The sequence below is a fragment of the Mesoplodon bidens genome (assembly GCF_964165515.1).
Source record: "Mesoplodon bidens genome assembly, chromosome: 5".
NCBI classification, from domain to species: Eukaryota; Metazoa; Chordata; class Mammalia; order Artiodactyla; family Ziphiidae; genus Mesoplodon; species Mesoplodon bidens.
Window position 1 is genome coordinate 41,293,732 of NC_138161.1, and position 27,174 is coordinate 41,320,905.

The 27,174-nt window shown below is 36.3% G+C and overlaps 1 protein-coding gene across 3 annotated transcripts in view; it reads left to right on the forward strand.

Moving 5' to 3' along the window:
* Positions 1-27,174, forward strand: part of ZNF654 (zinc finger protein 654) — a 95,113-nt gene that overhangs the window by 35,608 nt on the left and 32,331 nt on the right. For 2 of the 3 annotated variants that reach the window (XM_081234270.1, XM_081234271.1), the window contains exon 3: positions 23,877-23,958. In XM_081234270.1, coding sequence (XP_081090396.1) covers positions 23,877-23,958 — 82 coding nt within the window. Of the gene's footprint in view, positions 1-23,876; positions 23,959-27,174 lie in introns of those variants that run through there. The other variant, XM_081234272.1, reaches the window with a different exon arrangement.

Genomic DNA, 27,174 nt, shown 5'->3' on the forward strand with positions numbered 1-27,174 from the left:
TTGAGAATGATGTTGGCTGTGGGTTTGTCATATATGGCCTTTATTATGTTGAGGAAAGTTCCCTCTATGCCTACTTTCTGGAGGGTTTTTTTTAATAAATCGGTGTTGAATTTTTTTGAAAGCTTTTTCTGCATCTATTGAGATGATCATATGGTTTTTCTTCTTCAGTTTGTTAATATGGTATATCACATTGATTGATTTGCGTATATTGAAGAATCCTTGCATTCCTGGGATAAACCGCACTTGATCGTCGTGTATGAATCTTTTAATGTGCTGTTGGATTCTGTTTGCTAGTATTTTGTTGAGAATTTTTTCATCTATGTTCATCACTGATACTGGCCTGTAGTTTTCTTTTTTTGTGACATCTTTGTCTGGTTTTTTTATCAGTGTGATGGTGACCTCATAGAATGAGTTTAGGAGTTTTCCTCCTTCTGCTACATTTTGGAAGAGTTTGAGAAAGATAGATGTTAGCTCTTCTCTAAATGTTACATAGAATTTGCCTGTGAAGCCATCTAGTCCTGGGCTTTCGTTTGTTGGAAGATTTTTAGTCACAGTCTCAATTTCAGTGCTTGTGATTGGTCTGTTTATATTTTCTGTTTCTTCCTGGTTTAGTCTCTGAAGGTTGTGCTTTTCTAAAAATTTGTCCATTTCTTCCAGGTTGTCCATTTTATTGGCATATAGTTGCCTGTACTAATCTTTCATGATCCTTTGTATTTCTGCAGTGTCAGTTGTTACTTCTCCTTTTTCATTTCTAATTCTATTGATTTGAGTCTCCCTTTTTTTCTTGATGAGTCTGGCTAATGGTTTATCAATTTTGTTTATCTTCTCACAGAACCAGCTTTTAGTTTTATTGATCCTTGCTATTGTTTCCTTTATTTCTTTTTCATTTATTTCTGATCTGGTCTTTATGATTTCTTTCCTTCTGCTAACTTTGGGGTTTTTTTATTCTTTCTCTAATTGCTCTAGGTGTAAGGTCAGGTTGTTTATTTGAGATGTTTCTTGTTTCTTGAGGTAGGATTATATTGCTATCAACTTCCCTCTTAGAACTGCTCTTGCTGCATCCCAAAAGTTTTGGGTCGGTGTGTTTTCATTGTCATTTGTTTCTAGGTATTTTTTGATTTCCCCTTAGATTTCTTCAGTGATCTCTTGGTTATTAAGTAGTGTATTGTTTAGTCTCCCTGTGTTTGTATTTTTTACAGATTTTTCCTGTAATTGATATCTAGTCTCATAGCGTTGTGGTCGGAAAAGATACTTGATACGATTTCCGTTCTTGAAATTTACCAAGGCTTGATTTGTGACCCAAGATATGATCTATCCTGGAGAACATTCCACGAGCACTTGAGAGGGAAGTGTATTCTGTTGTTTTTGGATGGAATATCCTATGAATATCAATTAAGTCCATCTTGTTTAATGTTTCATTTAAAGCTTGGGTTTCCTTATTTATTTTCATTTTGGATGATCTGTCCATTGGTGAAAGTGGGGTGTTAAAGTCCCCTACTCTGATTGTGTTATTGTCGATTTCCCCTTTTATGGCTCTTAGCATTTGCCTTATGTATTGAGGTGCTTCTGTTTGGGCGCATAAATATGTACAAATGTTATGTCTTGTTCTGGGATTGATCACTTGATCATTATGTAGTGTCCGTCTTTGCCTCTTGTAATAGTTTTTAATTTAAAGTCTATTTTGCCTGATATGAGTATTGCTACTCCAGCTTTCTTTTGATTTCCATTAGCATGGAATATCTTTTTCTATCCTTTCACTTTCAGTCTGTATGTGTCCCTAGGTCTGATGTGGGTCTCTTGTTGACAGCATATATATGGGTCTTTTTTGGTATCCATTTAGCCAGTCTGTGTCTTTTGGTTGGCACATTTAATCCATTTACATTTAAGGTAATTATCAATATGTGTGTTCCTATTACCATTTTCTTAATTGTTTTGGGTTTGTTTTTGTAGGTCTTTTCTTTCTCTTGTGTTTCCTCCGTAGCGAACTTCCTTTCGCATTTGCTGTAAAGCTTTTTTGGTGGTGCTGAATACTCTCAGCTTTTGCTTGTCTGAAAAGTTTTTAATTTCGCTGTCAAATCTGAATGAGATCCTTGCTGGGTAGAGTAATCTTGGTTGTAGGGTTTTCCCTTTCATCACTTTAAATATGTCCTGCCACTCCCTTCTTGCTTGTAGAGTTTCTGCTGAAAGATCAGCTGTTAACCTTGGGGATTCCCCTGTGTGTTATGTTGTTTTTCCCTTGCTGCTTTTAATATATTTTCTTTGTATTTAATTTTTGATAGTTTGATTAATATGTGTCTTGGCATGTTTCTCCTTGGATTTATCCTGTATGGGACTCCCTGTACTTCCTGGATTCGATTAACTATTTCCTTTCCCATATTAGGGAAATTTGCAACTGCAATCTCTTCAAATATTTTCTCAGTCCCTTTCTTTTTCTTTTCTTCTTCTGCCACCCCTATATTTTGAATGTTGGTACGTTTAATGTTGTCCCAGAGTTCTCTGAGACTGTCCTCAATTCTTTTCATTCTTTTTCCTTTATTCTACTCTGCAGTAGTTATTTCCACTCTTTTATCTTCCAGGTTACTTATCCGTTCTTCTTTCTCAGTTATTCTGCTATTGATTCCTTCTAGGGAATTTTTAATTTCATTTATGGTGTTCATCATTGTTTGTTTGCTCTTTAGTTCTTCTAGGTCCTTGTTAAACGTTTCTTTTGTTTGCTCCATTCTGTTTCCAAGATTTTGGATCATCTTTACTATCATTACTCTGAATTCTTTTTCAGGTAGACTGCCTCTTTCCTCTTCATTTGTTTGGTGTGGTGGGTTTTTACCTTGCTCCTTCATCTGCTGTGTGTTTCTCTGTCTTCTCATTTTGCTTTACTTACTGTGTTTGGGGTCTCCTTTTCACAGGCTGCACGTTCGTACTTACCATTGTTTTTGGTGTCTGCCCCCAGTGGCTAAGGTTGTTTCAGTGTGTTGTGTAGCCTTCCTGGTGGAGGGGACTAGTGCCTGTGTTCTGGTGGATGAGGCTGGATCTTGTCTTTCTGGTGGGCATGTCCGTGTCCCATGGTGTGTTTTGGGGTGTCTGTGACCTTATTATCATTTTAGGCCACCTCCCTGCTAATGGGTTGTGTAGTGTTCCTGTCTTGCTAGTTGTTTGTCATAGGGTGTCCAGCACTGAAGGTTGCTGGTCATTGAGTGGAGCTGGGTCTTAGCATTGAGAAGGAGATCTCTGGGAGAGCTTTCACTACTTCATATTACGTGGAGCTGGGAGGTCTTGGTGGACCAGTGTCTTGAACTCAACTCTCCCACCTCAGAGCCATAGGCCTGACACCCGGCTGGAACACCAAGACCCTGTTAGCCACAGGGCTCAGAAGAAAAGGGAGAAAAAAAGAAAGAAAGAAGGAAAGAAAGAAAGGGGGGAGGGGAGGGAGGGAAAATAAAATAAAGTTATTAAAATGAAGAATAATACATAATTATGAGGGAAAAAAATTAAGTAACAAAAAAAGAAGAGAGCAACCAAACCAAAAAATAAATCCACCAATGATAACAAGCGCTAAAAACTATACTATAAAAAAAAAAATGGAGAGACAGAACCCTAGGACAAATGGTAAAAACGAAGCTATACAGACAAAATCACACAAAGAAGCATACACATACACACTCACAAAAAGAGAAAAAGGAAAAAAATATATATGTCGTTGCTCCCAAAGTCCACCTCCTCAATTTTGGGATAATTGGTTGTCTGTCTATTCAGGTATTCCACAGACACAGGGTACATCAAGTTGACTGTGGAGATTTAATGCACTGCTCCTGAGGCTGCTGGGAGGATTTCCCTTTCTCTTCTTTGTTCTCACAGCTCCTGGGGTTCAGCTTTGGATTTGGCCCCACCTCTGCATGTAGGTCGCCTGAGGGCATCTGTTCATCTCTCAGACAGGACGGGGTTAAAGTAGCAGCTGATTAGGGGGCTCTGGCTCACTGGGGCCTGGGGGGGGAGGGGTACAGAATGCGGGGTGAGCCTGCGGCGGCAGAGGCCAGTATGACATTGCAACAGCCTGAGGTGCACTGTGTGTTCTCCCGGGGAAGTTGTCCCTGGATCACGGGACCCTGGCAGTGGCGGGCTGCACAGGCTCCCGGGAGGGGAGGTGTGGATAGTGACCTGTGCTTGCACACAGGTTTCTTGGTGGCTGCAGCAGCAGCCTGAGTGTTTCATGACCGTCTGTGGTGTCCGCACTGAGACCTGCAGCTTGCACCCATCTCTGGAGCTCGTTTAGGCAGTTCTCTGAATCCCCTCTCCTCGTGCACCCCAAAACACTGGTCTCTTGACTCTTAGGCAGGTCCTGACTTTTTCCTGGACTCTCCCTCCAGGAGTAGTAGCTGTGTCTCACCAGCCCTCTTCAGGCTGTGTTCACGCAGCCAACCCCAGTCCTCTCCCTGTGATCCAACCTCTGAAGCCGGAGCCTCAGCTCCCAGCCCCCACCCACCCTGGCAGGTGAGCAGACAAGCCTCTCAGGCTGGTGAGTGCTGGTTGGCAGCGATCCTCTGTGTGGGAATCTCTGCTTTGCCCTCTGCACCCCTGTTGCTGTGCTCTCCTCCGTGGCTCCGAAGCTTCCCCCCCGCAACCCCCGTGACTCTGCCAGTGAAGGGGCTTCCTAGTGTGTGGTAACTTTTCCTCCTTCACAGCTCCCTCCCAGAGGTGCAAGTCCCGTCCCTATTCCATTGTTTCTGTTTTTTTCTTTTTTCTTTAGCCCTACCTAGGTACGTGGGGAGTTTCTTGCCTTTTGGGAAGTCTGAGGTCTTCTGCCAGGGTTCAGTAAGTGTTCTGTAGGAGTTGTTCCACATGTCGATGTATTTCTGATGTATTTGTGGGGAGGAAGATGATCTCCACCTCTTACTCCTCCGCCATCTTGAAAGTCTCAAAGCAGTTGTAAGAGGAAAGTTCATAGCAGTAAATACTTACATCAAGAAAAAAAAATGATCTCAAATAAACAGCCTAACTTTGTACTCCAAGGAATCAGAACAAGAAGAACAAATGAAGCCCAAAGTTAGTAGAAGGAAGGAAATAACAAAAGATCAGGGTGGAACTAAATGAAATAGAGACTAAAAAGATGATAAGAAAGATTGAGGAAACTAAGAGCTGGTTCTTTGAGAAGATAAATAAAATTGACAAACCTTTAGCTAGACTCACCAAGAAAAAGAGAGAGAGGACTAAAAGTAAGACACAAAAGAGGAGATGCTGTAGCCAATTCCACAGAAATACAAAGGATCATAAGAGGTTACATTCGTCCCTTGTTGTCCATGGGGCCTTAGTTCCAGGATTTCCCCACAGATACCAAAATCCACGGATGCTCAAATCCCTTATATTAAATGGCGTAGTATTTGCATATAACCCAAGCACATTCTCTCATATACTGTAAATCATCTCTAGATTACTTGTAATATCTAATACAAAGTAAATGCTATATAAATCATTGCTAGTGCTCAACAAATTCAAGTTTTGCTTTTTGGAACCTTCTGGAATTGTCCCTCCCCTCAATATTTTTGATCTGTGGTGGATTGAATCCATGGATGCAGAACCTACAGATATAGAGTTGACTATACCATGGATAGTTATACTCCAGTAAATTTAACAATTGAGAAGAAGTGGATAAATTCCTACATACATATACTGCCTACCAAGAGTGAATCATGAAGAATAGAAAATCTGAACAGTGCAGCATCCTTATTAGTAAGGATATTGAATCAGTAATCCAAAACCTCTCAAAAAACAAAAATCCAGGACCAGACAGCTTTACTGGCAAATTCTACCAAACATTCTACCAAACATTCAAACAATTAAATACCAATCCTTTTCAAACTCATCCAAAAAATAGAAGAGAAGGGAACACTTCCAAACTCATTTTACGAGGCCAACATTACCTTACTATCAAAACCAGACAAGAGTATCATGAAAGAAAATTACAGGTCAACGTCCCTGGTGAACATAGATGCAAAAATCCTCAATCAAATATTAACAAACTGAATGCAACAATACATTAAAATTTTGACAGAAATAGAACTAACAACTCCTAAAATTTGTATGGAACCATGAAAGACCCCAAATAGGCAAGGCAATCTTGAGAAAGAAAGACAAAGCTGAAGGCATCATACTTCCTGATTTTCAAACTAAGTTGACCCTTGAACAATGGGGGGCTAGGGACACCAACTTTCCCATTTTCTGTGCAGTTGAAAATCTGTGTATAACTTTACATTCAGCCCTTGTATCCAAGGTTCCACATCCACAGATTCAACCAACTGAAGATTTTGTAGCACTATAGTACATATTTAGGGGAAAAAATCCAGGTATAAGTGGGCCTGTACAGTTCAAACCCAAGTTATTCAAGGGTCAACTGTGTATTACAAAACTATAGTAATCAAAGCAGTATGGTACTGACATAAAGACAGACACATAGGTCTTCGAAAAGAATAGGGAGCCCAGGAGTAAACCAACACATATATGGTCAGTTAATTTATAAAATAGGAGCCAAGAATATACAGTGGGGATTGGACAGCCTCTTTAATAAATGGTGTTGGGAAAACTGGACAGCCAAATGCAAAAGAATGAAACTGGACCACTATCTCAAACCATACACAAAAATCAACTAACAATGGATGTAAGAATCGAATGTAAGACCTGAAACTATCAAACTCCTAGAAGAAAACATAGGTGGCAAGCTCCTTGACATTGTTCTTGGTGATAATTTATTTGGATTTGACACCAAAAGCAAATGAAACAGAAAAATCAACATGTGGGACTACATCAAAGTAAACAGTTTCTGCACAGCAAAGGTAACCATCAAAATGAAAAGCAATTTTACTGAATGAGAGAAAATATTTGCAAATTATATATCTGATAAGGGGTTAATATCCAAAATACAGAAAGTATACTCATACAACTCAATAGCAAAAAACAATCAGATTAAAAAAAATGGGCAGATCTGAATAGACAGTTTTGCAGAGAAGACATACAGATGACCAACAGGTATGTGCAAATGTGTTCAACATCACTAATCATCAGGGAAATGCAAATCAAAACCACAATAAGCTGTCATCTCACACCTGTTAGAATGGCTTTTATCAAAAAGACAAGAAGTAGTAAGCATTGCAAGGATGTGGAGAAAGGGAATCCTTGTGCACTGTTTTTGGGAATGTAAATTGGTGCAGCCACTATGGAAAGTGCTACTGTGGAAGTTCCTCAAAAAGTTAAAAATAGAACTACCATATGATACAGCAGTTTCACTTCTGGGTATTAATATGAAAGAAGTAAAAACATTAACTCAAAAAGATATTGCCAACCCTATGTTCATTGCTATTTACAGTAGCCAAGATATGGAAGCAACCTAAGTGTCCATTGATAGATGAAAGGATAAAGAGATGTGATATGTATGTGTATGTGTGTGTGTATATATATATATATATATATATATATATATATATATATATATATGACTATTATCAGCCATAAAAAAGAATGCAGTTTTGCCATCTGTGACAATATGAATGGACCTTGAGGTTATTATGCTAAGTGAAATAAGTCAGAGAAAGTCAAATACCCTAACGATTTCAGTTATATATGGAAACTAAAAGAAAAGAAAACAAACCTGAACTCATAGGTACAGAAAACAGATTGGTGGTTGCCATAGGTGGGGGTTGGGGGTAGGCCAAATGGGTGAAGGTGGTTAAAAGGTACAAACTTTCCAGTTATACAATAAATAGGTCATTGAATGTATGTATAGCTTGGTGACTATATAGTTAATTATACTGTATTGTAAATTTGTAAGATGCTAAGAGAGTAGATCTTGTAAGCTCTTATCATAGGAAAAAACATTATGGCTATATGTGATGACGGATGTTAACTAGACTTGTTGTGGTGATCATTTTGTAATATATGCAAGTATCAAATTATTGTACACCTGAAACTAATATAATGTTATATGTAAATTATATTGCAATTAAAAATTTTTCCTAGGATGAAGGTACCAAGGCAAACTTATATTTTTAAAATATTTAATAAAAACAAATATGTGACTCATCTTGGCTGTAGCTTATTGGTTATATTTTTCTTAAACCATGAACTTTTGAAAAAGTTTTCCATTCTAATTTTGGAACTGGGGGGATGGAGTATAATTTCCTGCTGGTCTTATAGGGAATAATCACAAGTAAGTTTATTTTTGTTTCCTTTTTTACTTTCTTTTTGATTAAGATAGGTTTATAGGTGGAGGTAAGTTTATAAGTTATGGGTGAGTTTTATAGGTTATTTAAATCAAGATCTCATTAGGAAAATGTAAGTCATGCTAGGTAATTCAGTAGAGAGAATTTAATTTAATTTATAGAACCAGTTTCATAGTTGTTAGAAGATCTGAGAGAATAGACCAAGGAGAGGATGATGAACCTAGACTTAGCAACTAGTAGTTAAGTCGCTGTTAGTCCTGGAAATAAAAGGACAAAGGCACAAGGATGGAATACTAGAACTCGGAGACTGGAAATGGTTGATGAGGGGAAGAAGCATTGACTTGTGTGAGAGGAGACCTCGGAAGAAATATAATTACTGCTAAAGAGGTCCCTGAAGAAGAAGGGCAGGGGGAAAAGACTGCTTATTCCTCCCTTCCTCCTAACTTTCAGTTTTCTACCATTGCCTCCCTTGATCAAACTTAACCATTAACCTGTTGGCTTCTGCATAACTGACAGAGATCTCTGGGGTATTTTCCCCCATCAGTTTAAGTAATAAAAATGTATTGAGAAGTCCTGGGATGGTAGTTATTGCCTCCCAACCTCAAGGGAGGAACCAACAGTGTCGGAAACCACTGAAAAATCACACACTGTTCCAATACCTCACGCCAACATAGTGAGGAGGAAAGTCATTCCCCTGAAAATGGGTCAGTTTTCATTCATCCAAGAAGGGTTGGGAGGACTGGAGCAGAGGGGACCATCACATGATACTGGGGTCAGGGTGGGGTTTGCTGGACCCCAAGCTGGCTCCTCAAACACCAAGGGAGAAAGAGATTCATTTCTTCTCTGGGGGAGGAGTTCTTGGTCACTAGGTTCAATTCTTACCCTTTATAAAGCTGTCACTTCCTTGGGTGAAACTTTCATCCTGTAGGTTCATCACAAGGTTGTCAGCAGTGAGATGGATATGATTCTGTGGTGTGCTGATTGTCTTGGAGGTCAGAGACCTCTGTTTTTGAAAGATATTTTCACTGATTATTGAATTTTTGATTGACAGGATTTTTATCCTTAGTACTTTCAGAGGTGTCCATCCATTGTTTTATGGCTTGCGCAGTTTTTTTTTCCTGATGAAAAGTCTGCTGTCCTTATTTTTGTTTCCCTGTATATAATGTGCCCTTTTGGGAAGCTGCTTTTAAGATTTTCTCTATCACTTTTTCTTTTCTTTTTTTTTTTTTTTTGAGTAGGTAACACATGTTCGTGTTTCAAAATTCAGAAATTATGGTGAGCATACAAGGAGATACTGTTCAATTTACATCCTTCAATTTCGTTTACAGTGGAAATGTGCTTAGTTCCATTTAGTTTCCATTTCCATAAGCAAACAGTGTAATTGTTCTCTTGGGTTTCCTTCTAGAGATATTTTATGCATGTACAAGAAAAAAAATCATGTTTCCTTTTCCTCCATTTTACAAAAATGCTAGTGTAGTGTGCGCACTGTCTTGTACCCTTCCTTAATTCAGATATCTTCATTCAGATATTTTTCCCCATCATAGAAAAACTATCATCAGTCATTATAATGGTTGTAGAGTATTTAACTGTTATGGATATATGAAAATTTTAACTAACTGGTACTCTATTAATGGGTGTTTAGATTATGTTCCAATCTATTGCTGTTATCAACAATAATGAATCTTGAATTTTAATGAATTGCCACGTATGAGTGGCACTTGGAATATGTACAGGCATACCTTGTTTTGTTGCACTCTGCTTAATTTGATTTGCAGATAACTGTGTTTTTTGCAAGTTGAAGGTTTGTGGCAACCCTGCGTTGAGCAGGTCTGTTGGTGCTCAACACAATTTGCTCATTTCATGTCTCTTCGTCATGTTTTGGTAATTCTCATAATGTTTCACACTTTTTCATTATTATTACATTTGTTTTGATCTGTGATCAGTGATCTGTGATGTTACTGCTACAACTCACTGAAGGCTCAAATGATGGTTAGCACTTTTTAGCAAGAAAGCATTCTTAAATTAAGGCATATACTTTTTTATACATGATATTATTGCACACTTAATAGATTATAGTATAGTGTAAACATAACTTTTATATGCACTGGGAAACCAAAAAATTCATGTGTCTTTATTGCAATATTTGCTTTATTGTGGTGATTTGGACCTGAATCTGCAATATCTGAGGTAAACCTGTGCAAGGAGTTTTGTATATTGTACAGGTATCCTGGGAGTAGAATTGCTAGATCAAAGAGTCTTAGGTTTGTCATTTTGAGAGTGCCAAATTTTCCCTGTAGAAGTTGAGGCAATTTACAATATTGCCAGCCATATAAGAGAGGACCTGTTTCCCTACATCTTTGTCAATGCATTGTTTTATAAATTTTTTAAATTATTATAATTTTCAAACCTACACAGAAGTAGAAGGAATAGTATAATGAACTGCCCTTACCCATCACCAGCTTCAATAATTATCAATATGTCATCAGTCTTCTTTCATCTATACCTCCACACTCTTTACCCATTGCTAGTTATCTTTCTTTTATAGCTTTATTGAGGCATAATTTCCATGTCATTAAGTTCATGCAGTTTAAGTGTAATTAAATGATTTATAGTAAATTTATAAAGTTGTGTAGCCGTCACCACAATCCAGTGTTACTACATTTTCTTCACCTCTAAAATACTCCTCATACTTACTTCCAGACAGTTCCCAGCCCAAGGCAACTACTGATCTGTTTTCTATCTTAATAGAGTTTCTATACCTAGACATTTTATGTAAACAATATGTCACAACATGTAGGCTTTTACAATGAGTACTTTCATTTAGAGTAATGTTTTTGAGGTTCATTCATGTTTTAGCACTTATCAGTAGCTCATTCATTTTTGTGCTGGATAGTAATCCATTGAATGGATATAGTACATTTTGTTTTTACGATCAGCAATTGATGGATATATGGATTGTTTGCAGTTTTTTGGCTATGAACATTTGTGTACAAGTGGACAAATGTTTTTGTTTCTCTTGAGTAGATACCTAGGGATGGAATTGCTAGATGCTATGATAAGTTTATGTTTAACTTCGGTTTAACATAGAACTGCCAGACTGTTTCCAAAGTGACTACACCATTTAAAATTCTAACCAGCTATCTAGAAAGGTTTCAGTGTCTCCATATGTTCACTAACACTTGTGATTATTTGTCTTTTTCATGATAGCTATTCCAGTAGTTGTGTAATGGTATCTTATTTTGGTTTTAATTTGCACTTCCTCAGCACTGTTGATGGCAACTATCCTTTCATGTACCTATATGCTATTGCGTATCTTCTTTGGTAAAATGTCTGTTCAAATCTTTGCCCATTTTTAAATTGGATTGTTTGCCTTATTAAGTTGTAAGAGTTCTTTATATGTTCTGATTGCACATTCTTTGTCAGATCTATGATTCGTAAATACTTTTACCTATTCTGTGGCTTGTCTTTTCATTTTCTTATTGGTGTCTTTTGGAATCTATTGCTGGTTTTAAGAAACTTGATTGTAATTTTCCTTGTGTAATATCTCTCACATTTCTTACTCTTAAACTTCTTGGAATTTTGGATTTGTACTTTTTTACCAAATTTGGGAAATTTTCTCAAGAATTTTTTAGGAAAAAAAAGAAGTAAGGTGGAAACTTACGGAGGTCTTTCACAGGAGTATCATAAATTATATCCTACATTGCTTATTTGTCAGAATTTTCAGAATTCACTATTTAGACAACTGATAAAAAAGCTAAGAAAAAACATGTATCTATAGATATTTCACAAGACTATGTAAAAATGTATTTCCTTTCTTAAAATGAATTAAATAAATATTACAAATAAATTTTATTTTCAGTTGTAAAAAACAACAATTTTTTAAGAAGTCACCATTATGTTTTCTTAAAGGACACCACTTGAAGGGAATCCACAGTTGACCCACACCTGACTGATTGTTCTGTTCATTTTTTTCCGTCTTTTTTTGTGTGTGTTTTGTTTTAGTAATGCTATACCTTGTTTTCACTGATTTTATCTTCTGCAGAGTCTAATCTGACATTAATCCCATACAATGTATTTTTCATCTCAGACATTGTATTTTTTTATTTATGAAAGTTTTAATTGGGTCTTTTATGTCCTCCATTTCTCTGCTTAACCTGATTATTCTTTACCTTAGGAGTTGGCAGACTATGGCCCATGGGGTCAAATGCTGCCCATGGCTGTTTCTGTTTTGTTTTGTTTTTAATATGGCTCCCAAGCTAAGACTGGTCTTTATATTTTTAAACAATGGTGTTAAAAAAAAAAAATGTGGAAGAGACTTAATGTGGCCCAGGAAACCTAAAATATTATCTGGCAACCCAGGCTCCATCCTCAACACAATATAACAGGGGAGGAATTTGAAGACAGTGGTGCACTGAAGGTCATGATAGCAACAACCCACATGATAGCAATAACACAAACTCACTTAACTCATGTGTAGATTTATTTAAATGCCCAACAGTAAAGGCTAGCAGAAGAAAAGACTTGTCTGTTTCCAGGCACCAATTTTATTAACATCTGTTTATACTTTCATATATCATAAAGTCCAGCTTTCAGTCAAAAATTATAGACACATAAAAAAGAGAAAGAAAAAAATGCACTATCAAGAGACAAAGCAGTTTGTAGAATCAAATTTAGATATAAAGATCTAGTGGGAAAAAATGGATAACATGGTTGAACATATTGAGAATTTCAGCAGAGAGCTGTGACACTTTTTAAGAAATATTCATATGGAAATGCTGGAAATAAAAGATATAGTAACAGATGAAGAGTGCCTCTGATGTGCTCATCAGTAAAGTCAACACAACACAATTGAGGAAAGAATGAATGAACTCAAATATAGGTCAGAAGAAATTACCCAAACTAAATGACAAAGAGAAAAAGAGAAGAAAACAGAACAGAGCATCTAAGAGCGTTGGGAAAATATGAAATTGTATAACATATGTCTGTTAGAATCCCAGAAAGAGAAGAAAAATGAGGCAGAAGAAGTATAAAATAGTAGCCATGAATTTTTCAAATATAATGAAAGATGTTAAACCACAGGTCTAAGAAACTCAGAACAACAAACAGGATAATTTCAAACTCTCTCAGACTACCACCTAGGTCCCCTAGATGCATCACATTCAAACTCAAAAAATCACAGAGAAAATCTTGAAGGCCACCAGAGAACAAAGACATTACCCAATTTAGAAAGCTACAGCAGGCATCTCAGAAACTATGCAAGCCAGAACACAGTCAAGTGACATCTTTAAAGGGCTAAAAGAACAATTCTTTCAACTATCAATTCGAGAAGGAGAAATAAAGATGTTTTCGCGGAAGCAAAAACTGAAAGACTTTATTCCCAGAAGACCTGAACTACAAAAAAAATCAGCACAAGTATGATGCCAGACAGAAAATCTACCTAAAGAAATGAGATCTGAAAATGGTACAAACTTGAAGATGCAGTTGACCCTTGAATGGTGGAGGGGTTAGGGGCACCAACCTCCCACACAGTCGAAAATTCATGTAGAACTTTACAGTCAGGCTTCCATTTCTGCTATTCTGCATCCATGGATTCAGCCAATCACAGATTGCATAGTACTTTAGTACATATTTATTGAAAGAAATCTGCATATAAGTGGACCTTCAGAGTTCAAATCTGTGTTGTTTAAGAGCCAACTGTAAATGTAAAATTGAATTTAAAAATTTTTTAGTCACTGTGAAACGTAACTGTTTAATGCAGGGGTTGGCAAACTTTTTTTTTTTTTTTTTTTTTTTTTTTAAGGCCAGATACTTTAGCCTTGCAGATCATAGAGTAACTACTCAACTCTGCTCTTGTAGCACTAAGGTAGCCATAGACAACATAAATGAATGCATGTGGCTGTGTTCCAGTAAAACTTTTACAGAAACTGGCAGCCAGCCTATGGGTTATATTTTCTAAGTGCTGAGATTAAAGCAAAAATTGTAGTGAAGTATTGTTTGTAGCATGTAAAATTTAAATGAATGACAAAAAGAGCACAAGGATTATTATACTTAAAGCAGCATAATATCATTTGAAGGTAGGCTAGGACTTATATACATAGTAAACCCTAGAGTAATCACTAAAAACATTGAATACAGAGATGGATATATTAAGCGAAAATGGAGATAAAATGGAATCATAAAATCACTCAATCCAAAAGAAGGTAGAAGAAGCATCAAATGGAGCAATGAACGGAGAACAAACCCATGGTAGGTTTTAATCCAAGCAATATATGTAAATTGCCTAAACCTATTAAAAACAAATTAGTTGGATAGAAAAGCAAGTTCCAACAGATGTATATCCATACCCCTATGCCCTTTTTTAGATAAACAGGTACACACTTTTCTACACTCTGTTTTTTTCACTTAATATTATATCTTGGAGATCACTCCATAGTGATACAGAGATAGTCCAAATTCCTTTTTACATCTTACAGTATTGTGTAGATGTACCATAGTTCATTCAACATGCCTTCTAATGATAAATATTTGGATTGCTTCCGTTGTTTTCCTATTACAAATAGTGCTATGAGTAATATCCATTGGCATACATCTTTTTGTATGTTTGCCAGTAGATTTTTGGGGTAGGCTCCTAGAATCTGTGTCAAAGGATGAATAGATATGTAATTTTGCTAAGTAGTCTCAAAGTTCCCTTTATACAGCTTGTACCATTTTGCATTCTCACCCATAAAATAAAGCTTTACCTCAGACATCACCACAGTTTTGTGTTGTCAAACTTTTGATTTTTTGCTAAGCTAATAGGAGATAAATGGCATGTCAGTGTGGTTTTAATTTGTATTTTTCTTATTGTGAGTGAAGGTGAACACCCTTTTGCATATCCTTAAAGACTATTTTGTTTCATTTTCCATGACCTACCTGTTTATATTATCTCAAGCCCATTTTCTATAAGTTAGTTGGACTTTTTCTTCTCAGTTTTCATAAACTCTTTATGTATTAGGGATATTAACCCCTTCCTCTGATGTTAGTTACAAATGTATGTGTTTTCATTTATGTTTTGCTTTCCTTATGGCATTTATATTTTTAGACATTTTAAAGTGTAATTAAAATTTATCAGTGTTCTGTTGCTTCTGACTTTTGAGTCATAGTTAAGAAAAAATTCTCTATAACCAAGTTATATGTGATTACTTCTGATATTTGTAGTGTTTAATTTTTTATATTTAGGTTTTTTTATCCATTTTGAATTTTTTCTTATGTTTGGAAGTTGGAGTGAATCAATTTTGTCTTTTAATATTGGGCTACCTGATATGGAGTAAACATTTTCCCTGATTTGAGATGCTGTTTTTGTCATATACTCATTTTTCACATGCAGTTGTCCTATTTTTGGATTTTCCATTTGATTTCATTAGGCTATTTGTTGATGTGTCAGTATAATGCTAGTTGAATAATAAAGGCTTTAAAAAATGTTTTAATATTGGCAAGTTCCTTTTCATTGCTCATGCCATTTCATGGTTTTCCTAGATATTAACTTTGTAATCAACTTTCTACTTTCAGAAAAACTTGAAGGTATGTAAATTTATAAATTAGGAGAATTTAATACTTAACTTACTGAAGTATATATTTTATATGCTCTTTATCTTCCTCCAGCTCAAAAACACTGGAACACTAAGGCTGAAACTTCTCCTTCCAACTTTAATGTTATTGATGCCATGTATTTTTGCTATGACTTTTTTTTTTTTTTTGCGGTACACGGGCCTCTCACTGTTGTGGCCTCTCCCGTTGCGGAGCACAGGCTCCGGACGCGCAGGCTCAGCGGCCATGGCTCACGGGCCCAGTCGCTCCGCGGCATGTGGGACTTCCCCGGACTGGGGGCACGAACCCGTGTCCCCTGCATCGGCAGACGGACTCTCAACCACTGCGCCACCAGGGAAGCCCTGCTATGACTTTTAAAAGCCCAGATGAAGTTATTCTTATTGCTTCATGCTGTCAAATGTTTTAGCCTATATGCTTACTAATTTGCATCTTAGACTCTTGCTAATTTAATTTCCTGTGTCTTTGTAAACAGTCTTTATTATTCTCTGGTTGTTTATATATTGTTCTTTGTATTTGGCATTTTATAGCTTACTGTGATTAGCTAGGTATAGATTTATTTTTATTAATCATTGAGATTTCCTGGGCTTTCTGTACCTGAGGATTGGTATCTTTCATCAGTTATGAAAAATTCTTACCCAGTTTTTGTCTTAGCTTCATTCTCTCATTGTTTTTTTTTTTTTTTTGAAGTATGATTAGGCATGTTAGACTTGTACACTCCATTCCTCATGTCTTTAACTCTTGCTTGTATTTTCCATTTCTTTGTCTCTCTGTATTGCACTTTATTTTTTTACAGATCTTTCTGTTTACCAGTTCTTTCTTCAGCTGTGTCTAATCTGCAATTAAATATGTTCATTGGCTTTTAATTTCATTTATTTTACTTTTTATTTCTATAAGTTTTTGGACTGCTATTGTTTTTTATCATTTTAATATTTCTTTATTCCTTAATATTATCCTCATTTTATATTCTGGGTCTGGTTTAAATATATAAAGTCTTCATGGACTTTCTGTTGCTTCTTGCTCATGGTGTTGTGTTTCCTTATATACTGTGGTTTTTATTATCATCATCATTATTATTTACATTGTGAATTTGTATTTTCTTGGAATAAATTTATTTGCAAAAATTGAGGCCTGAATTTGAAGTGGATATTCAGAAAGGCTCTACATTTGTTTCTGGCAGGGACCTGGAGATACTACTAGTCCAGGACCAATCTTAGCTAAATTCTTGGCTTGAGAATTTTTGGACCACGAACGTAATATGAATTCAGGTGACAACCTATATGAGAGGATTTTAAAACTAGATTTTTTTTTTTTTTTTTTCTTTTCCAGGGTAGTTCAAAGTGCAACCAGGCAGTTTTCCTTAACAGTCTTAGAAATGTGGTGAAGTTGGTGGGAGGAGCATATTGGTATAGCTGTTTGAAGTTTTAGTCAAGGCAAAAGCCAGCTATTTTATCCAGCATTTTACTTGTTTTCAGATGGTGAATCGCTAAGGGTACTAGTCTGTCATACTTTAGAGAAAATAATGTACAGTTTATCAGTATATAGTTGAAAAAAAAAACTATGAACCTCTTCTTTCCTCACTAAAGACATTACTGAAGAAAGTATTTTGAAGATAAATGCATTGGAATGCTTGAGTATGACAAAGTAAATGCTCTTTGTTAATATTAAGTAGTGCTGGGACTTCCCTGGTGGTCCAGTGGTTAAGACTCCACACTTCCACTGCAGCGGGTGCGGGTTCGTTCCCTGGTCAGGGAACTAAGATCCCACATGCTGCACGGGTGTGGCCAAAGGGGGGGAAAAAAAGATTAAGTACTGCTGAGTTGAAACATCTATATGATCAAAGATTTAGAATTAGTAAGTGTAGAAGAAATTGTTAAAAATGAGTGTTTAAAGTGTGGGCAATAACATTTTATTCTATTCTTATTTAATTCATGTAGAACAAACCTAATTTTCTTTGGCTTAAATTGGTAAGTGGATTTCTTGTATTTGGATAGTTAAGCATCATAATTTAGTGGAATTTTCCTATGGCAGATAAATGCACAAATCCACATTCTTGTATTTTAGTGTGAAAATTACTTATCTGCTTCAGAGACCCAAAAAAGAAAAGTAATTCTGGTCATAATTAACAATCTATTTATGTGTGCCTTTGTATTTTAAGAAGTCTGGTACCTTATTACCACTTGTAATATATGTGAAGTCTGGTAAACACTTGTAATATATGGTCTGAATTCCAAGCAACCCAAGGATAGAATATAGTTTGTTTCATAAATGGAGACTTTAGTGATATTCTAGTTATTTAAACTTAAATAGCTAATAGGAATATACTGATGATGAAAGTCAAATAAAAATGATGGTAAAAGGTATAATTTTTGAAATTCAAAGGGCATGCCATCCATCTATAATATACTTGTCCCACTGCAAATAATTTATGTTTTTATATAAATCATTTTACCTAGGTATTTCTATTTTGAGTAATTGTTTCAATTTAGGTGAATGAACTGTAGGTAACCCATAATTTGGACTAATATTAATTATAATTGGTTAATATACAGACTATGACATATTAAGCATTATACTAAATATTTTATTACACAAACATTAAACACTATATGAAACATTCAACATTAAAAACCAATATAACATTATACAATAATAAATTTTTGGAAAGAAACATTTTGATGAATTTAGTTAGATATCTTAAAAAATCTTCATAATTTAAGTGAGGAAAAATTGGTGTCATACATATCAACAAAATTCACATATGCAGAGCTGAGAAGAACAAATCTGTGAAGACCTCAGGTTTCTTCTTAGATTGTTGAAGGAAACTTTGATGTCAATGTTAATAATAGAAGTAGTAGTACTATATTATTATTAGCATGCACCTATAGCACCCCCAGGGATTTGTTTTAAGTGCTTTACAAGAGGTAGCTACAGTTATTATTCCTGTTCTATAAATAAAGAAACCGAGGGCTTCCCTGGTGGCACAGTGGTTGAGAGTCCACCTGCCGATGCAGGGGACACGGGTTCGTGCCCCGGTCCGGGAAGATTCCACATGCCGTGGAGTGGCTGGGCCCGTGAGCCATGGCCGCTGAGCCTGCGTGTTCGGAGCCTGTGCTCCGCAATGGGAGAGGCCACAACCGTGAGAGGCCCGCGTACCGCAAAAAAAGAAACCGAGGCACAGAGATATTAAGTGACTTGCCCAGGGTCACATATCAAGGAAATGGTGGAGCTGAGATTGAAACCCAGTGTGTCTGTAGACCATGGGTGAGTATAGGGCCAGATAGCAAGTATTTTTAGGCTTAACTCATAAGGTCTCTGTTGCCACTACTCAGTTCTATTATCTAGTATGAAAGCAACCATAGTCAATATGTAAATATATGGGTGTGGTTCTGTTTGAATAATAATGTACTTATTGACAGTAATATTTAAATTTCACATAATTTTTTTTTTTTTTTTTTTTTTTTTTTTGCTGTACACGGGCCTCTCACTGCTGTGGCCTCTCCCGTTGCGGAGCACAGGCTCCGGACACACAGGCTCCGCGGCCATGGCTCGCGGGCCCAGCCGCTCCGCGGCATGTGGGATCCTCCGGGATAGGGGCACGAACCCGTGTCCCCTGCATCGGCAGGCGGACTCTCAACCACTGCGCCACCAGGGAAGCCCCTTTCACATAATTTTTACTTGTTAGGAAATATTCTCTTGGGTGTTTTGTTTTGGGGCTTTTTTTGTTTGTTTTTGTCTTTGTTTTTTAACAATTTAAATATGGCTAACTATTCTTATCTCATGTATTATACAACAACAGGCCTTCCTGCTCTAGACTGCTATATATATTTTGGGGTCCTACCTTGTTCTATTGTGGACTCATTTACCCTGCATCTTGTAGAGTTTGCCTCCTTGAGAGCTAGACAGTTTGATCTCTAAACATTTCGTTGATCCTTTACACTAGGCAATAGGAAATTCAACAGGTCTGAGACAAGAAGTTTCTACTTCTACATATACTCTAGGTTTTTCCCTTAGTGATTTCACTACTATGTAAATACTTGTTGACTTTGCTGAATCTTACCCTCAGGCAGTTAGCTAGACCATATTGTTTTATCATTATTTACTCTACTTATTTTGCATGTAGTTTTTCTCATTTTAATGTCATTATAATGGACTTGGGCCTTGTTATTGAGGTAGCTGATAGTGAGGCACATACAGATCTCTTGTAATGTTGGCTCCCCTTTCATGTTCACATAATACAGACATAATTCTGCATATTTAGATTATCTACAAGGTCATATTAATCTGCACATTCATCTCTAAATTTACTGCCATAGCATATTTTATTTCTACTAAAAACCTTTATATCTCTTCCTCCTTCAATAGAATTAAGTGGTCTACCAGTCAGTACTATCTACTCAATGTAATGATGCAATTTCTACTACCCCATTGTACCTAGTACAAAGTTAACACCTCCTTGTTTCAACATGTTATAATAGTGGTATATGCAAAGTACAGTACTATGATAGTACAGAAGAATCACCTATATATTAGTCTGGAGAGAAGGAAGGGAGTTTTTAGGCTAAGTTCCTAGGTGGAATCGTATAAATAGGTCTTGAGGAAGCAACAGATCCAAACACCTTTAAGCACACAGGAGTTTTAGGCTATGTAGGAAAGTTTGCTGCAATTTGGGCATGGAATTTGGTAATTGCTATGTGTGTAAAAGTAGTTTTGGATCAGACATAAAGGTTCTTATGTCAAAATAAGGAATCTGAATTTCCTCCTCTTCATCAGTGATCTCAAATACCTAAGTAAAATAGGATGGGAATATAAGTAATAAATAAGTCAAGTAGGCAGTGTGCTGGGGAAATGGGAGATGGATGGAGACTGGCAAATTGGAAAAGAGGTCCATGCCCTGACTAAAGGCAGTAGCTGCTCAGCTTATTTTGCTATGGAGAGATGCAAGCTCTGTGTTACAGGGGTTCCTCTTTATCAAGAGCTCAGAGAAATCTACATTTAATCTGAAATACCACAGTTTTTAAATATTGGAAACTAAAATATTTTTAAAAAATATTTGATCTATATAAAACAAATGTGTCAGCTGAAGGTCTTTGCTTTAGATGGTAAAATCTACACAGCAAGTGGTAAGTCTGTAAGTAGATCATTCTGTGTTTTAGGAAGATAACAATGGCAGCCATGTTGAACATGGATTTTAGGTAAATGTGGAATAGCAAGACAAGAGGTAGGGTCTATTAGAAGTTTAAGGATGAGATAGATGTGAATTAATGCTTTATTAATAGGGATAGAGAAGATTCCAGAAGTACATTGATGGTGCTATTTTATACTTACTTATTGATGGTAAAATAAATACATAATGGTTGATAATGAAAAATAATTCTCCTTTTCATCCCTGACCCCTAGTTTCTGTTTCCCCTATGTAAAGGCAACTGTTTTTACCAGTTTGTTGCATAACCCTCTAGTATTCTGGCAATATACATTGGTGTACATGTGCCTTCTACTCTCTCCCTTCGTTTACACCAGTGATAATGTAATGAATGGATTTCTCTACCTTTGTTTAACAATATGTGCTGGAATTTTCCCCTTATCTATTCATATAGATGTAAATATATTCTCACTAATATTCTCCTTAATATTTGTATTATATTTCACTTCATGGGTATATTATAATTTAACCAGTCCCCTGTGGTAGACATTTAGTATGTTTCCATTGTTTTACTGCTACAAACCATCTGTGGATGCATATCCATATATATGTGTGTCTTTGAACTTATGTGTCTATTATTTGGAGGATTAAATTCTTATAAATGGAAATGGTAAGTCTAATGGTATGTGTGCGTTTAAAATTTTGTTGACTATTACTGTGTTGCCTTTGAAAGTAGTACCACTTATCATCCCTCCAACTAGATAGCAGAGCCTATTTCTGTATTTCAGAGCCATCGTGGGATATATCAACATTTTTATTTTTGTAATATGATAGGAGACGTGACACTTCATCTTTATAATTTCACTTATTTAATTATAGTAGAGAATCTTTTCATATTTGAAAAAAAATCCACTTGCGTTTCTTTTCTGTGGTCTTCTCTCCCAGTTTTCTACTAGGTTGTTAACTTTTTTTTAAAAAACAAAAATTACTTGTATAAGCTTTTTAATTAAGGAAATCAGCAAAGATTCTCAGTGTATCATTTTGCTTTTGACTGCTTTTATGTGGTTTTGTTCTGTTGACATTTAAAAATTTTAAGTAGTCAAATTTATAAATATATCAGTTTATGGAGTATGGTTACTATACTGTATTTAGAAGGGTCTTTGTAATTATTGTGTAAAACTTAGGTCTTTTATATAATTTTAAAATTCTCAGTTATATTCTGCATTTGCATTTGTATTTAAAAAGTTGTCTTTATTAGTGACTTGCTTTGACTAAAGGCAAAAAGTAAAAAGACAATAACACATGTTGGCAAGTATGCAGAGAAAAGGGAACCTTTGTACACTCTTAGTGGGAATGTAGATTGGTGCAGACAGTCTGGAAGTTCCTCAAAAAATTAAAATTGGAACTATCATATGATACAGCAATTCCACTTCAGTATTTATCCAAAGAAAATGAAAACACTAACTCAAAAAGACATATGCACCCCATGTTTATTGCAGCGTTATTTACAAGAGCTGAGATGTGGAAACAACCTAAGTGTGTCCATCAGTGGATTAGTGGATAAAGAAGATGTGGTATATATACACAATCAAACATTATTTAGCCATTAAAAAATGCAGTATTGCCATTTGTGACAGCGTGGATGAAACTTAAGGGCATTATGCTAAGTGAAATAAGTCAGATAAAGACAAGTACTGTATGAGCTCACCTATATGTTGTATTTTAAGACAAAAAACCCCCAAGAAACCCCCAAAATGCCAAGCTCATAGATACAGAGAGCAGATTAGTGGTTGCCAGAGGTGGGGGGTGGGGAGTAGGCAGAATGCACGAAGCGAGACAAAAGGTACAGGCTTCCAGTTATAAAATAAATAAATCATGGAGATGTATTAATAATACACAGCATGGTGACTATAGTTAATAATACTATGTTGCATATTTGAAAGTTGCTAAGAGAATAAATCTTAAAAGTTCTCATCACAAGAAAAAAATTGCAACTGTGTATGGTGATGGATGTTAACTAGACTTACTGTGATCATTTCACAATATATACAAATGTTGAATCATTATGTTTTACAGCTGACACTAATATATTGTTGTATGTCAATTATGCCTCAAACAAAGGCTCCAGAAGTGTTTAAAAAAATACAACTTCAGGTATTCCTAGTTGAGTCTTCTAGGTTAATAAAATTTAAAAATTTTCAGGGATTCGTCATTTGTGATACTTTAGGATTACTAAATAATATTAAATAATTTTTAATAGTTTTCCATGCTTATGATTAGGAAATAAGTTATATTTCTGCCTGTGTGAACTCATGAATTGTTAAAGGCACATAAAGTACTTAGTAACAGTATTTTCCAAACAATTTATTTAAAAAGGAGGAACCACAGAGTTTGGACAACTTATCATAAATGGGATAATCAAGGTAAGCCTAGGGTTTGAGGACCATGTGTCATTTATTAGGTATAAAATTGGTGATATTGCTATAATATAAATGTTGGCTGAGATTTTCATTGTGCCTCTTATATTTTTGGGCCAATTTTACCACCCCTTGTATCTCTTTGAAAAAAATCAGATTTTGAGTTTTCTCTGGGGTCCATTGTATTGGGGTGAAGGTGGACTATGTGCCCATTTTGAATCATTGTTAAATGTATAGCCACATTTTTGCCACCTGGTATACCATTGCGTTTTTTCCCCCACTGTGAACACTGGTAGACATAAGTAACGTAATTGTTCATTCTATAGGTATAGAATTTCAGTGTATTTCTTTTTATTATAATTTTACTGAAAACATAACATGAATCCTAAATGATCAATATAATTTTTCAAAGCCAACTATTTAAAAACTAAATATCTGATATTATGTAACTGTTATCTCTTGAGACTTTTAAATTGGGGCAAAAATTCAGAGAAGCAATGAAAGTTATCATTCACTTATTCTTTCTAGGAGTTTCTTTGAGTTGCTGCTGTTCTTTGGAAGAGATGAGTTTTATGAAGAGCCCTTAAAGGATATTCTTGGATCATTCCAGGTAAAACAGTTTACTACTTACATATTGTCTACATTTAAAACAGGCCTTTATTCTCCCCCTAAAAATAGTATATTGATTATAAGCTTTTATATTTACTAAGGTGGCAATGCTTAAGATTCTGTTATGCTGGCAAAAAAGAAAGTTCTTAAAATTAATCTTTAGCTGTACTTCTACGCAATTCATACAGAGGATTCTAATTCCACATTTGCTAGACTAGAGCCTGCTGCCACCACCCTTATAGATTCCCAAGCGCATCTTGGACATATACTTGCTTTTTATTGCTAAAGGCTTTTGTTCCAAAGCCCCATGTAGAACTCAGCCCTGGAAAAAGGACTCTTTTTGCCTAGACTAGAAGCAGGCTGTTTGTCCCATGCCACTTTTTCCTTTGGTTGTCTCCTGATTTTCTCATCTGTTTTCTTAATAGCCTTCCCAAGATAGGAGGCAGATTTTTTTTTTTTTTTTTTTTTTTTTTTGCACATGCTCTGTGAGTGAAGAGTAAATCCAGAAGGGAATGACAAAAGATCTAAGACCTCACCTGTAGATACAAGAACATTTGATGTTTTTACCATTTTGTTGGGAAGCAATACGTAGTACCATGGCTCACTAATGGGTCCTTGGCAGTCTCTCATTGCCCTTTTTTGGGGTGGAATAAAGAAAGATGTACTTTGAGCTCCCCCTAGGGGTATAGTTGTTCAGGCAGCGTACTGCTATCTACCTTGAGGAAGGAAGTCATCAGAGTAACAGAAAAGTCATGCAGTGCTTTCTCTCACCTAGAATTTTTATTTCATGTTTATTTAAAGAACTTTTAGACTGAATTAAAACAGATTTTTATGAGTGATCACTCTGGTACATACATAAAATAGGAAAACTATAAGCAAACTTAATTGGCTAAGGTATATCTAAAACTTCTTCACATTCAGAAGCCTACTCTAGAATTGCTTTTCCTTTCCAGTCATCAGTGTCTATTTTTCTACACCATTTTGTCTTCAGTGGCATCAAAAGTGTCGGTGATGCAGCATTTCCTAAAATAATTAATAAAAGAACTAAAAGTCACTGGTACTGGGCTTTTAAAAGCTTAAGCTGGCTTTATAATAAGTTCTGTTTAATCAACTTTTGACTCCTGCTTCAGGGGTATTGTTAAATTAGATTAATTACCCTATACCCTTCCTATACCATCTGATATCCAAGAGTTAAGAGAGTGCTCTGCTAGTCTCCTGGATTTTATTCTGCGTCACCAATATACCCTTTTGCAAGTTTTCATGTTGTCTCTGAATGTCCGTGCATGCAGAATGACAACTACATCATGACCATTACCAGGCTGACGTGGATTCAAAGATAACATTGAATGTAAAACATAATCTGATTTCAGAGTTACAGAAATATGAAAAAATGTATATTAGAATCAGTGAAATTAGGTACATTATATTGAACTTTCTACTTTATCCATCCTTACATTCAGCAAGTGGTAAAAATACCTGTTCTCATGGAGCTTGCATTCTAATTAGAGTCTATATTCAAGTATTTAAAACTTCTTAATTTTTCATTCCATTTTTCCTTTGGCACTTGTGTTCTTGGCAATCTATTCTTGAACTATGACTTCAGCAAATATTTATTTAGTCCCCATTGTGTGCTAGGCACTAAGCTCTGGAAAAAACAAAATAAGCAAAAACAAAAAAAGCCCCTGCTATTGTGTAGTTTAATTCTGGTGTAGAGACAGAAAGACAAGAAGTCAAACCTTTGTAAAGTAAGAGTATTTTAGAAAGTGACACATGACTTTAATGGGAACGACTGAAGTGTTTTTAGAGTAGATGAGAGACAGTACTTGACTTCTGTTGTAAATGTGTGAAATCATAGCATCTGTGAAGGGATATATCCTTTTTCTTTTTTTCTTGTGAACAGGGTTTCCATTCAGTTATCAAAATAATTAATCCCTCAAGGGAGAGTTCATGGTTTTGTATTGTTTTCTATCTCCTACTCAAATTCTAAAGCCCGCCCCTTCTCCTGTTCGTTTTTAATCTCTGCGTTTCCACTACTTTTGTTGCTGTTGCTTCTTCCTACTCTGAATTTTCTTGGGCCTCTAACTCCTGCCTCCTTGGAGAGATTTCACCTTCTGTTCCCATCTTAGCTTTATGTGGAGAATAGTCTTCCAATTTCTAACTGAACTGCTGCTACTGGTGCTTTGCTGCTGGTGCTTCCCGGACATGTGCCCTAAGCGATCCAGGAAAGACCAACACATAGTCCATCATGTATACTCTTCTAAAACCTCACATTTGCTAAGTTTTGTGAATTCTCCAGGCTTTGACTGACCTTTGATAACGCAGTGACAATCCCAATGTCACTTTTGAATTTTTCAATACTTTCTACTGGTGCAAGCCCTAGTTCCCAAGTGGTACATTTCTATCCATCTTTCATACAGCTTAAGATCATGCTCTGGGCTTCCCTGGTGGCGCAGTGGTTGAGAGTCCGCCTGCCAATGCAGGGGACACGGGTTCGTGCCCCAGTCTGGGAAGATCCCACATGCCGCGGAGCGGCTGGGCCCGTGAGCCATGGCCGCTGAGCCTGCGCATCCGGAGCCTGCTCCGCAATGGGAGAGGCCACAGCAGTGAGAGGCCCACAGACTGCAAAAAAAAAAAAAAAAAGATCATGCTCTTTCTCCTCTACAAGAAGTAGGACAAACACAGCGCTGCTCATACTTTAATGTACATAAAGATCACCTGGGGATCTTGTTAAAGTCCAAGTTATGACTCAGTAGTTCTGGGGTGAGGCCTGAGAGTCTGCATCTCTAAGCCGCTCTGAGGTGACGCTGATGGTGCCGTTCCCTGATCACGCTTTGGGTTAGCAAGGGACTAACATTATTTGCTGGGTTTGAGTTAATCGCTCATCTGTTCCCCCACCTACTCCCCTCCCATTTTCCAACTGTGAGTATCCCAGCTTGCCACTCTGTCATCTTGGGCAAGTTACATAATTTCTGTGTCAGTTTTATCATTTGTAAAATGGGGATAATGATCGTACTTGCTGTATATAGGTTCATCGGTTTGGCATGGTTCTTAGAAAAATGATCAGGCTTAAGGCCTAAGGCAGGCCTGTAACCTGTCTGGTGAAATGTGTGAACTCTGAAGTCATACTGTTCGGATTTCTGTTTTTCACAGTGAGATCAAAACCTACCTCTTAAGCTTATTCTGTTCTTTCATGAATTTCAGATTTTCTAAACCTTGA